A 13,413-nucleotide genomic window follows, 5' to 3' on the forward strand; every position below is an offset into this window, starting at 1 on the left:
CAAACCACTAAGCAGTGATTTCTTTACTCTAGCCCCGATTTGCCTACACAACATGGACACTCAAACAGCAGCCGAACCCTCCCCAGCGTGTGCCCTGAGTACTGCGCTTGAACCTCCTCAACCTGAATCTGCCTGCGCCAAACCCATAGCACATCTGGGAATCAAAGGCATCCAGAAAGTTCCCCAGAGAATCCCAAGTAGCTGGAAAAGGAGAGCAGGAGAGGATTCCAGACTCAAGGAAAGAAGAACCACAGATCGTACCCTAGGCATATTTTTTAAGAACGCTGGAGTGTTAGCAATAATTGTTAACCCATTTCCGTAACTGTGCCCTTAATTAACACCTTCATAGAGTCAGGCCCAAACTGTTCATTTTCACCTGAATGACTTTTAGTGACAATCGATGGGAACCAACTCCATTTCGGAATTAGTTTTCTTTTATGGCACATTTCCAGATGTGTCATAGGGCATTAGGTGTTATAAAATAGTATTTTCTGTTACTCTTAGAGTGTCAGTATAAATTTATATGTACTTAAATGTACTGGGTCTAGTATTTTAGGGCAGCACCAAATCATTTATAATGAGGTACATCACTAACTAGAAGAAAAGAGATTCTAAAGAGGCCTGCTGCTTGCTTCCCTGTTAGGCATCCTTTCTTTTTGGACTGGTGGCAACACACATCATCTCCTCCCCCACCGAACAGATTTACTTTAGCCACCCATAAAACAATTTCATATTCTATCATAATGTTTATGGATTAAATGTGATACTTGAGCTCATTTTGTTCAATTTTCATGTTTTTCTTGCCGTTATATTTATATATTTACATGGAAACTTCTAAAATTGGCCAGAACTCTGATGGAGCAAATTATGAGAGCAGATGAAATAACATATTCATAGATTATTTATGATGTTATAACTTTCTAAAGTGCTGTGAAGTCAAGCCCTCATATGAAAATAATATTACTGGTGCTAGTATTTATGGCAAGTCATAAATGAATGTGTTGGATGCCTGTTTTGGGTAATGGCAGCTTTTAGAGCTTTGGAAGAGTCCTTCACTGTAGTCACTTTGTTTGACATTATTTTTTCCTCTGGGGAATTTCTGGGTGGCTGTTTAAGAGGAGGCTGACCCTGGAGGGAGGTGGCCAGGGCTGCATATAAGGGGGTACGGTCACTGTCACTTGCCTGGGTAAAGAGTCGTTTCTTAGGTTGTAGCATGTCCCATCTTGGGCTGCCTTGACTCTTACACATTGCTGATGGGAATGTAAAATGGTGTGGCCACTGTGGTAAACTGTGGTAGTTCCTCAAAAAGTTCAACATGGAGTTACCATATGACCCAGCAATTCCACTCCTAGATATATATATACCCAAGAGAACTGAAAACATAATTCTCATAAAAATCTGTACTGTTATGAGTAGCACTCGTAACAGCCAAAATGTGGGGTGCCTCATTGGCTCAGTTAAGCTCAGGTCGTGATCTCAGGGTCATGAGATTGAGCCCTGAGACGGGCTCTGTGCTGGGCGTGGAGCCTGCTTAAGATTCTGTGTCTTCCTCTCCCTCTGCCCCTCCCCACCCCCTACTCATGCCCGCTCTCTCTCAAAAAAATAAAAATAAAAATAAAATAAAATAAAATAAAACAAAATTGCCAAAATGTGGAAGCAATCCAAATGTCCATAAATGGAAGGGGATAAACAAAATGTGGTATATCCATACAAAGGAATATTATCTGACCATAAAAAGGAAGGAAGTATTGTTAAATGCTACAATATGAACGAACCTTGATTACATTACGCTGAGTGAAAGAAGCCAGACACAAAAGGCCACATACAGTATGATGCCATTTTTATGAGATGTCCAGAAGTGGTAAATCCATAGACACAGAAAGAACATTAGTGGTTGCCAGAGGCTGGGGAGAGGGGAAATTGGGAGAGCTAATAGACACAGGGTTTCCTTTTGGGTTGATGGAAATTATATAGTGATGATGACTGTACAACATAGTTAATAGACCAAAAAACACTGAATTATACACTTTAAAATGATGGGTTTTATGTTATGTGAATTATATCTCAATTAAAAACTGCCAAAATCGAAGGAATATATTATAGTCTTCACAGAATAATATCAACAATTTCAAACTTAATAACTACAAAATGCAACTCTGAAGATGACTGCAGGCAATTTTAAGAAAAAAATTAGTAAGATATATCTTCTAATGCATTCTTCAAAAAAACACCTCTGTTTTTTGGACAGAATAGGTGCTGAAGTTTTGAGGACAGAAATCACTAAGAAATGTGACTACATTACAAGAAAAATAATTCTGCTTATGTTATTTTTTAAAATGATCATATAATCAATATAAAGACATTAATTTTTGCTTTAATGTAAATAGTTATGTTTTCCAAAAATTTTTTAGAAACAGCTTTTTAATTATCTATTATATTAATCCACCAATATAATAAGCCAATTTGTTGACCAATGAGCATTTCAAAAATTTTATAATTTAAATTATATATAAGGCACTCATTCACTTTCAAAAGTATCTTAGTTTCCACTATAAATTACATGGTCATCCTTCTTAGAAAGAAATACACTTCACACCCTTACTGGGGAGAAGGTCCCTTCCGAACAGCTTGTGGGGCTCCTGCAGACATGTGTCCCCACCCTCACTGCACTTTGCCATCCGGATAGTGCCCCCAAATCAAGAACTCCCCAAGGGCCAGGATCCAATCTAATTCCCCAGGACCTAGCATCATGACTGACCTATAAAAGGTGCTCAAATGATGTAAGAAAAGAAATAAGGTAAGGAGGAAAGATGATCACCTTTTGTCAACCCTGTGCTCTGTTCCTGTATCCCAATCCTCTAGGGCTCCTATCCCCCTGTGTTATAGCATGGGGTCTGGGGAGAACTGGGGGAAGCCTGGCATGAGGACCACCCCTCTCCTCTCTGGGCTTCTGCGACTGGCAGCCACACTTTTCTGGACCAGTTAGTAACACCTCACACTGGGCCTCAGTCAGCTGGCCCATCCCCGGGCCCCATACTCACATCCCCTGAACTCTGGCCCTACAGCCCTGCCTGGGCTTGCCCCCAGCACTCCAGTCAGGAACGGGTGGTCTGATGATTCTACACTGTGCTAGACTGGCTGAGAAACTATATACCCAGAGGTACCTCCTTGAAAGTTGATGTGCTGAGGGGGTACCTGGGTGGTTCAGTCCGACTGTTGATTTTGGCTCAAGTCATGATCTCAGGGTCATCAGATCAAGCCCCAAGTGGGGCTCCGCATTGCGTGGAGCCTGCTTACGATTTTCTCTCTCTCCCTCTACTCCTCCCTACTGTTGGCGTGCACATGCACACTCTCTCTAAAAGAAATAAAAAATAATTGATGTGGCTGAAATAATTAATTTAAAAAAGATCTTTCACATATACAAATAAAATGGTTAATAATGTCAAACATGTTTATTTCATTAAATAACTATGTATGTACCTCCGTGTCTGTGTATCTATATGCATGCTGGATTAATCTGCTTATCACTCATTTTTGGTGATGATTGTTTTCCAATACAAAACAATAAAAACGGTGAATCATCAATCATCAATGTTAACTTGTTGAAAATAGTTTTCAATTAAATACAATAATCACAGCATTATTTAATTTCCTGACCCAACTGCCAAATTAAAATAAAAACAAATTACTGTCATTTCTCAATTTTCTTTAGACTAGCTGGACTTTCAGCATTCAGAGTGGCTTCAAATCTGTAAGTAACCAAGAAAAGAAAAAATAAAATAGGTCTCTCTCCAGTCAGAAAAGAAAATCCCCTGTCAATCTGCTCACAGAAGTTATGGTACCCTCCAACTGGCAGAACTCCCAAAGGGCCAGTTGCTCCTCACCAAAGCCACAAGGTGGGGAAGAAAAGGAAAAAGGAAGTAAGAAAATAGGCAGAGGACATTCAAGGATGAACATAAAATCCCTGAAGTCCTAACTCTACTGCTAGGTATCTGTGTGACCTCAGGCAAGTCACTTCAGCTCCCTGAGCCTCAGTTTCTTCATCAATAAAATAAGAAAACACAGGCGTTTGGGAGATTAAGCACCTAATAGTGTTTGGAACAGTTTCTGACCCAATGGCACTCAATAAATGTTACCTTGTTGTGATGGCAAATCACTTTTCCTTGGAGGCCTTTTGGATTTAATTAGGGGCAGACAGTCACTGTGGACAGGAGATAAGTCAGATGAAGAGGTAAGGCGGAGAGCTCCTCGCAGTCTACAAGTTGGGAAGCCCCTAATGAGAAGGAGGTTATTATAAACTAATTACATTCTACTTAACACAGGACAAATAGGCTTCATTTTGAGTGGTAACTCAGATTACCTACTATTGAAGAAACGGATGCCTGAAGGGCTACAGTAGGAAGGATTCTGAAGCTGAGGCTTGAGTCCAGAGGCAGGAGGGATGTGATAGATGGCAGCTCTGTCCTGATCTTAGAAACGAGATGGCAGGTGCCATTCCTGATCTTCTGTGCACAAAGGACCCACCTGTAATGACTTTGTACAATAGAACTTCAACAGAAACTCAAATAATAGTACTTCTTAAACCAAGAAATAATTTAGTTGAGAATCACTTCATTAAAAAAATACACACACACATACACCCATCTAACAAAGAAAAATGCCAGTACTGAGAAGATACATGGCATTACAGTGACAACTCTTGAGAGATACCCACTTTATTGACTTAGGCCCTTGAAATCAAAGGAAGAGGTTGGGAGAGGCAACTCTGCTGGAGAGCCCACGAGCTGACATTTTCATTTACAAGTTCAATGTCCACAGAAGGAAATTTTATTTAAGAAACAACAACCCTCTTCCCCTGCCCACCCTCCCCAAAAAACCCTACTATTATGCACAGACAAATCAGCAGTTCAAAGTCCACAGTATTCTCCAACAAAGAACATTCCCAAATACCACTCCCAGTGCTGGGGAGAGTTCAGCTCAGGCTGGCCTACCACAGAGCTCTTAGCCTGGGGCTGTTCCAGGCAGAGGCCAAGGCTTGTGCCCTCCTGGCCTGTCTGGCATCGTCTGTCCACACAAGTCTTCAGAGGCTTCACACTGATGGGAAGATTCCAGAAGTCCTCTTCTACTCCATTGTGCTTTCTTAACCAGCGCTTAACTGCCACAATAAGGGGCTCTTCCTTTCAATGCTAATTGCATCCCCTAATTGTAGGTACAGCTGACTGCCTGGAAGAAAGTTCCAGGGCACAGGATCGGGAAGGAAAAATCTGAAGAGATCAGGGAGGCCAGGATGGCTACAATTTGGGATGGAATCATTTGTTTCCACCAGCCAAAGTGCCCTCATGAGATAGAGGTAGTATCTTCAGAAGGGTGTTGCCTTAATGGCCAAACCCTAAAGACTGCTCTGGAATCCGCCTAAGAAAACTTAAAGGCAGGTGTTGAAAGGATCAAACTGATTCCAAGTAAGTTAACTGCACCAGAACAAACTCCAATTCTCTCCGAATTGCCATTAAAGTTTAAGAATAATGGATTTAATATCAGGATTAGAGCAAGGAAGGGATAGAATAACCACTGATTGTTTTTTCTAGATTTGATCTTTATAGGGTTATAGAGATCTTGGTTGAAAGTTAGATCCAAGATAGCGCTAATAGAAATATAATGCAATCATATATGGAGTTTAAGCTTTCTAGTAGCCACATTAAAAAAGAAAAAGAAACACGTGAAATTAATTTTGATAATATACTTTTAGTCTAATATACCTAAAATACTATTTCAATATCCTTAATATAAAAATTATTTTACCTTTGCACTATGTCTTTGAAATCCAATGTTTATACTTCAAACATATCTCCACTTTATACTTGAAACACATCTCAATTCTGACTGGCCACCTTTCAAGAACTGCCAAATGAAGAGGTATACAGGGCAAGGTCTGAAAGGGTCCTGAGCATGGGAACTTCTGTCCCCATGGAACTGGGGTGCATCACCAACATGGGAAGTTCATCAATCCTATTCCAGAGTTTTTATATAGAGAGCTTAATCTCCAACCACCCTGCCCCTCCCTTTTCCCTTCCCAAAGGTAGGTGAGCAGGGCTGAAAGTTCCATCCCTCTAATCACTTGGGTCTTTCTGGTGACCAACCCCATCCTGATGGTCTGTAGGCACACCACTCTGAGTCACTTCATTAGCATAAAATCAGGTCTGCTCAAAACAGCTCCTTATGAATAACAAAAGACCCTTATCACTTCTCTAGATAAAGACTGGTCCAATATTTGGGTCCAAATCATTTTATTTTTCCCATAGCTCACAATAACTCCTCTACTTAACCCCAGCTACTATTTATCAGTCAACTAAGATGAAAAAATAAATTCTTAACCTTGATCTATCAAGTCTTACACCTTGATCATCAGTGGGGACCAGCTTGTTCCACTCACTGATTTTGCCCTTAACTTCATTAAATTATATAGTGGCAATTCAGACCAAACCCTTCCCCTCAGAATATATCACACCTCGCCTCTGTTACTTTCTACTTGTCACACAATATAAGGGATGGAGATGTGCAAACAGATTTCCAAGTACTTTTCCCTCACTGAAATACAAAAAATCTCTGGGGTCTAGTCTCTGCCCACTTGGCACATGTCCTGCCAGACCGCATCAGGGAAGAACTTCCTAAGGTCAGCTATTTAGTGGCATTGACAATATGTTCTGGGGAATGAAAAATACTCATCCACTTAGGAAAATAGTTTAAAATAACTAAAAGAAATTGATTCCTTTCTTGGAAAGAAGCCCACAATCTAACTGCAACCACTTAAAAGAACTCACGATATTTTCAGCATTACAGATGCTCCAGGAAACTCATGCTGTTTGACATCATCCATCTTTTCTCCCTGACCAGGTCTGTCTTCCCTGTATCCAGGCCACAGTCTTTAAGTTCTCAGGGTTCTCTGGACCCATCTTTTGGGTACCTTCCTATCTTGGATCCAGGCACCTACCATGAAGTTTCCCAGGTGATGCATATGAAAACACGTTTCCTTTTAAGTAATTCTGTTTCCTGCTGCTTATTCAGAAGACCTGTTCTTCTCCAACTTTCCTGATGCTGTCGGCCTTGTTAATGTATAGTTGTCCCTCCCATTATCACAGTGCTCACCCTTCTAAAGAAACAGGCAATGCTAACTTAGCTGGTAAATCTGCCTTATCATATTCATTAGCTACCTATCTTTAGCTTCACTGATCAAATGTCCACTGCTTTCTGTCCTAGAACAAGTTCTTTTATATCAATACAACTTCATGGACATCTGCCATAATGCAGAAAAGTCCTCCTCCAAGTCATAATATCTGTAATCACACTGTTTTTGCAGAGAGATTTCTTAAATGGCATGGCGCCTTCTCGTAGGACTTAGCTTTCAGGCCAGTAAAGGTCCCATCAAGCACTCATGCTTCCTCTCTCCCACAAGGCAGAAATTGGCACAAGCTGGTTTCACCAGAATCCCTTTCTGCTGACTTGTATCTATATGTAAAGTACATCAGATCACTTTTCTTTACTTCTCGGAGAGCCACGGGATTGCTAAAATCAATCCCTGGATATTACCTGGTCTCAGATTACTTATTTTGAGGGGACAAGTATTTTTAGTCATTCATTCAGTAAGCTGAGCCCCTATTATTGAGTGTCTATTATGTATTAGACAAAGGGAACATAAACTATACACATGGTCCTTAACCATATAAAGTTCATAGTCTCATTATGCACACATATAAACAAGTAACTTTCATACAATCATTAATCCTGGCCCATTTGGCAGCAGCACACCCACCCCCTCCCTTCAAGAGCCCCTTCTTTTCAATTACTGCAGTGGGTGTGGTGCATTTAAATCTCCTTTACCTTCAATGCCCCAAAGATGGGGCTGCAAGTCTCAGAATTTGTCTGCTATACATTATAGCCAATAGCAGGCATAAATCGGTGAGATTTAATGCCACATTTGATCTAGCTTTGTGTTTAGGATACACATGCAGAGATGGCCAGAAGACTCAGAGTCTTTGATCACTAAGTCACCATCTGACTTACTATGTTTCTTGCATCTTCTGGTGGCTGTAAGGAGAGGGCATCACAGAAACACAACACTGCTTTGAATGCTCTAGTCAGGCTAGAATGAATGCAGGCGACATGGACATGCACCTGAGGATCAATCCACATTCTAAGCTGTCTGAAGCCCACAAAATTCTCTTTGAACATCACAGAGAAACAGCAATATCTTTACTTTTAACCAATTAGACCACATTCTTTGGGACCGTAATGAGTTTAAATTACTCTTTTCATCCCATTCCAGTTGCTTCTATTCTTTTTCACTAACCCTATCAAATTACTGAATAGGATTTACTTATTACTCAGCTATTTAGATAATAAAAAATACACAGACCAAAGAACAGTATAGATCATTTTGTATTTATTACATGTTTAACTGAATTTTTTCCAATTACAGAATCCAACTCCAAAATAAGGTAATTAATGCCTATTAGGCTGTCATTCTCACTTGCATTTTTCCCTCCTAAAATTTTAACAGAGCAAAACACCTTAAAGATATGTGAATAGGTTCAGTGCACTTTCAGTGGCTCACAACCATGAGACAAAGACCACATTTATCCATAAAAAAGAAGACAAAGAGCTCAGTATTTTATAATATTACTGACATGAAATAAAAGGAAAAAATGCAATACTGCATTTTCAGCACAACTGTTTTGGTAGAGGCTAGTAGGTTACTGTTTAAAATAATGCCCCTCTGCAGAGAACATGCTGTGCTTGGCATGCTTGGCACACTGGCACTTGGTTAACTGCTCAGCTTCCATCTGCAGCATTTTCAGGACCCTTACTTGGGGCCCACTTTCCCCTGAGCCTGATCTGCCCGCCTCCACAGGGACTACTCTGGCGGGAGCCTGATCCTTCTTCATTTACCTGCTCTTAAAGCTTTGCTGTCTGCCCTGTATCCGCCGCCCCCCCCACCCCGATTCACCCTTGCCACATTCTCACACAGCTGAGCATCCCCACCATAGCTCTTACTCCAGATGCTGCCCCTTCACGTGATCACCTACCCACAAAAATCATTCTCCCTACTTTATAGTCATAGCTCCGGCAATGCAAAAAAGGTTGGTGATGCCTGATTTAGAATTTAAAACATTGAATTAATTTAGGCAGAATATATACTGCTCTGAAGTTCTTTACTATTTACTCTTTCCTACTGTTTTTAAAACCATAAAAATATAAACATTGTAAACATTCTACTAATCATTTCTGTGGAACCTCTGTCACCCTACTTTCCATTTAGTGAGTTCAGAAAGAACAAAAGTGGCACTAAGTTCCCTTTGGCAGGCCAAAATGATGCCCCCCGCCCTGACCTACCATTACACGTGTCCCACCCTTAGACAACTCTGTTGGCCAAGCCACATCTTTCACGACAACTGGTGCTGCCACTCATGAACAGCCCTGCAGCCAAGCAGCACCGTAGTTCACTGTAATCTCTCCCAGGTGGTTGTCCGTCTGCTTGCTGGGCACCTTGCACCCACTGCTCTGTACTCAACCCAGCCTTGGTGATCACGTAAGCACACAGGAGGACAGAAAAAAATGAGAGCACCTCCTTTGCCATACACTGCATTCCTCTACAAAGTGAGAGGGTACGTCCTATTTCTTTGTCAGAGTAAGAGCAGAATCAGGGGGGCTTTGTTGACAGAGGTAGAAATAAAAAAGAAGCTGATAAGTCTAGCCACCAGTGTCCGCCACACCCCAGAGAGAGCTCATTCCCTTCACTATGACACTGCTGGGAACCTGAAGATGAATCTGATCTTCTACTCAAAAAAGAGAAACCTAGGCAGGAAATTCCAGTCACTTACCATTGCTCTTGTAGCAAGGTTTTACTGCATGTTTTTAAAAGCATAAAATTAACAAGGTATTAACTTTTTAAAAATGAATAACCTTAAAATTAATTTTTAAAAACAGTGCTTGAGTTTTTAGGGAGGAAAACACTAGACACGAAAAACTAATGAAATCTCAGCTCCGGGGAATCCCCTTAGTATCTTCATCAGCTATGATTAGTGAGATAATTTAAACCAGAATTCCACACCTGGGTGACAAACAGTACCAATTAACCAGAGAATTAACTGCAATGACTTAAAACTATATTACCAGAACAGTCTCCATGGTGAAGTGTCAGAAAAAGTGAAATAATGAATATTTTCCACAGCACCATAAGATTTTATAAAATACTTACTATTTCAGTTTTTAACTTTAATGTACAATCTCAAGATCGTGGTCCATCATTCATATTAGGCTTAACCTCTTTTACTGACAAGAGTTCTGACAGAGGCCATAAAAGCAAAACTACAACATAAAAATGAGATATTTTGCTGAAGAACCTGTATGGTATACTTAAGCAGTCACTGCTTTGGTTGTATCCACTGAGTCCTAATGGATTCAAAAGCCAGGAAAGATAAGATGGCTTTGCCATTTATACTCACAAAATTTAGTTTGTCAAAAGGACCTAAATGGACCTAAATGGTAACTAAGATATTCACCATAACTAAAAAGTCCTTTTATATCTGTGTGCTCTTATAGGTTGTGTTTCCACATGACAATATTTTGTAAATGGCTCTGGGTTTTTAAAATAAGAATAGTGATTCACTTTGAATTTTAAAAATAAATGCAAGTGGGAAAACAAATTTTGTAGCCAAATTATCTACAATCATGTGTAACCAGTTATTTATAATAAAAACTTTATCACAGATTGAATCCCCCCAGTATCCAGCATGCTCATGGATCTCCTGAACTGTTAGTGTGTGCTGTGCCAACTTAGTTCAATACTGATCTAAGCAAAACATAATTGAAAGTAATGACTTGCCTATCAAAAAGCTTACACTGCATTCCAAAGCCAAATATGAATTAGGTTTGGGATTATCAATGCCATGTCTGTCTCCCCTCCATTAATGCAGAGAACTGAGACTTGCACTTTACTACAAATCAGCTAGCACTAGAGTAAATTTGCTATAAAATTATTTATAACAAAATAAATATTTTCAGTCCCTCTACACTAAGTGACATATAAATCATTAGCAGTTTATAACATTAGTTTAGGTCACTTTTTTGGGGACCCAAATGTACTGTACAATCCTGAGTAAAAGGTTAAGGATACAGTTCCTTGGGGATCTTTCTTGATCAGGATTCATAAAGAAAACAATAGAACCACAGCTTATAATAATCCCCATTTTCACTAGAAGTACCAAGAGTTTTTACTTTGGTAAGTAAGTTTATTTATGTAAACCATTTATTCTGATGGAGTAAAATATAAGCAGAGCTTCTGCTAGGATCCCTCCATCACCTTTTGACACTGATACAGTAAACAGTCAGGAAGAGTAGAGCAGGAGGATCTGAACCACAGGGCTAATACATCACCATGAACTCGAAAATGCAGCAAGCAGGGGATGGATGGCAGTAGCTGACAGGCCAAAAGCCCTTCATTGCCTACAACAAAGCAAAAATTAAAAATCTTTAAGACAAAAGGACTTAAATAGACATTTCTCCAAAGAAAATATACAAATGGCCAACAGGCCCGTGAAAAGATATTCAACATCACTGATCAGTAAGGAAATGCAAGTTAAATCCACAATGAATTCCTACTCATATATATAAGATATACATATATGTCATACACACACACACACACACACACACGTGTATGTATAACAACAGTTGGTGAGGATGTGGAGAAATTAGAACCTCTGTGCACTGCCGGTGGGAATGTAAATGGTACAGATGCTATGGAAAATTATATGGCAGTTTCTTCAAAAATTAAATATAGAATTATATAACCAAAAGAACTGAAAGCAGGGACTTGAACACAGATTATTTGTACACTCACACTCACAGCGGCATTATTCCTAATAGATAAAAGGGGTAAGCAACCCATGTGTCCATCAACAGATGAATGGATAAACAAAATGTGGTACATTCATACAATGAATAGTATTCAGGCTTAAAAAGAAAAGAAATTTTGACACATGCTACATGAATGAACCTTGAAGACATTAGGCTAAGTGAAATAAGCCAGTCACAAAGGGACAAATATTGCATGATTCCATTTATATGAGACACCTAAAGTGGTTGAATTCATAGACACAGAAATAACAATGGTGGTCGCCAGGAGGTAGAGAGGGAGGGGAATGACAAGTTAGTGTTTAAAGGGCACAGAGTTTTAGCTAAAGAGGAGAAAAAAGTTCTCGAAGTGGTGGCGGCAATGGCTGTACAATTAAGGATGTCCTTAATGTCAATGAACCGTACACTTAAAATTGGTTAAAATGGAAACTTCTGTTATGTATACTTTACCATACAAAAAAATTATTTAACAATGTCTGAACAACTCATTTGAAAGGTACTCATAACAGGAAATACAGCTCTAAGAAATCCGATACTCATGAAACCAATTAACCAGAGAATTAACTGCAATGACTTAAAACTTGATTTATGTTCTGTGAGCAAGCCCCTATAAACACAAGATTGCCTTTTCGTAACTCTACGAACCTATAATTTCAACAACATGAAGTCTTAGTTTCTGTTGCAGGGTCTTTAGGGCAGAAGGCAGAGCAGCTTGAGATTCTGACACTTTTACATTTTGCTTCACATCATTTGCGAAGGATAACCAGAGTTTGCCAAAGTTTTCAGTTGAGATTTTTAATGGTCTGAAAATAATTTTTAAAATTAGATTTATGTCCAAAAGAATGAAATTAATTCTAAACAAACAAACAAATACATTTCAAATGACTCATGGGAATAGAACATAATCATTGTAAATCTGGGTCCCGCAACATTCATGTTTTTAAATTAACTATGATTAGAATGCTTACCATCAACCTCCAAACTGATGAAAATACTTCTCAAAAAAGATGTTATTAAAGTGTAAATGTCTTTTCCATAAATCACTCAGTTCTCTCTTTGTCTGAGTATTAGTCATTTAGTAAAATTTTACCAAGTAATTTCATGAATCATTCAAAATATATAAAACTTTCTTTCATGTCTACTTTGGATTTGGGGATAAGACGACACTATCAACATCATGTATAAGAGTATGAATACAAAGATCTAGCACCTTATGTAAATTAGACCAAGGAAAGGACTTTAACAAATGTATTTTTGAAAATGGTTCATGAGACTGAAGATCAAATAGTGGAACACTGGGTCTCTGGGGGTAGAATTATAAGGAACTTTTATATTCTACTTATATTTTCTATAGCATTTGAATTTTTATAATAATTACGCACTTACTTTATAATTAGGAAAATTATTTTTTAAAGATACATAGGATTTTATTAATACACACAGAAGAACTGTTTATTGCATATATTGCGCTTCTTCAGGTCACTAATGCTCACCACGGGATAT

At 39.1% G+C, this 13,413-nt stretch overlaps 1 protein-coding gene and 1 long non-coding RNA gene across 5 annotated transcripts in view; both read right to left on the reverse strand.

Moving 5' to 3' along the window:
• Window positions 1–1,823: 1,823 nt before the first annotated feature.
• LOC144382889 (uncharacterized) lies at window positions 1,824–4,850 on the reverse strand. The gene is made up of 2 exons (XR_013450468.1): window positions 4,361–4,850; window positions 1,824–4,273 (listed from the first exon to the last, which is right to left on the reverse strand). It is a non-coding gene; the product is annotated as an uncharacterized LOC144382889 (long non-coding RNA).
• Window positions 4,851–8,415: 3,565 nt separating this feature from the next.
• AP4E1 (adaptor related protein complex 4 subunit epsilon 1) overlaps window positions 8,416–13,413 on the reverse strand; it is a 54,451-nt gene continuing 49,453 nt past the window's right edge. For 3 of the 4 annotated variants that reach the window (XM_078079343.1, XM_078079342.1, XM_078079345.1), the window contains 2 exons: window positions 12,556–12,713; window positions 8,416–11,499 (listed from right to left, as the gene is read on the reverse strand). In XM_078079343.1, the coding sequence (XP_077935469.1) occupies window positions 11,339–11,499; window positions 12,556–12,713 (319 nt within the window). In that variant the 3' untranslated portion in view covers window positions 8,416–11,338. The remainder of the gene's footprint in view (window positions 11,500–12,555; window positions 12,714–13,413) is intronic. The other variant, XM_078079346.1, reaches the window with a different exon arrangement.

This window comes from Halichoerus grypus, chromosome 8, assembly GCF_964656455.1.
Source record: "Halichoerus grypus chromosome 8, mHalGry1.hap1.1, whole genome shotgun sequence".
NCBI lineage: Eukaryota > Metazoa > Chordata > Mammalia > Carnivora > Phocidae > Halichoerus > Halichoerus grypus.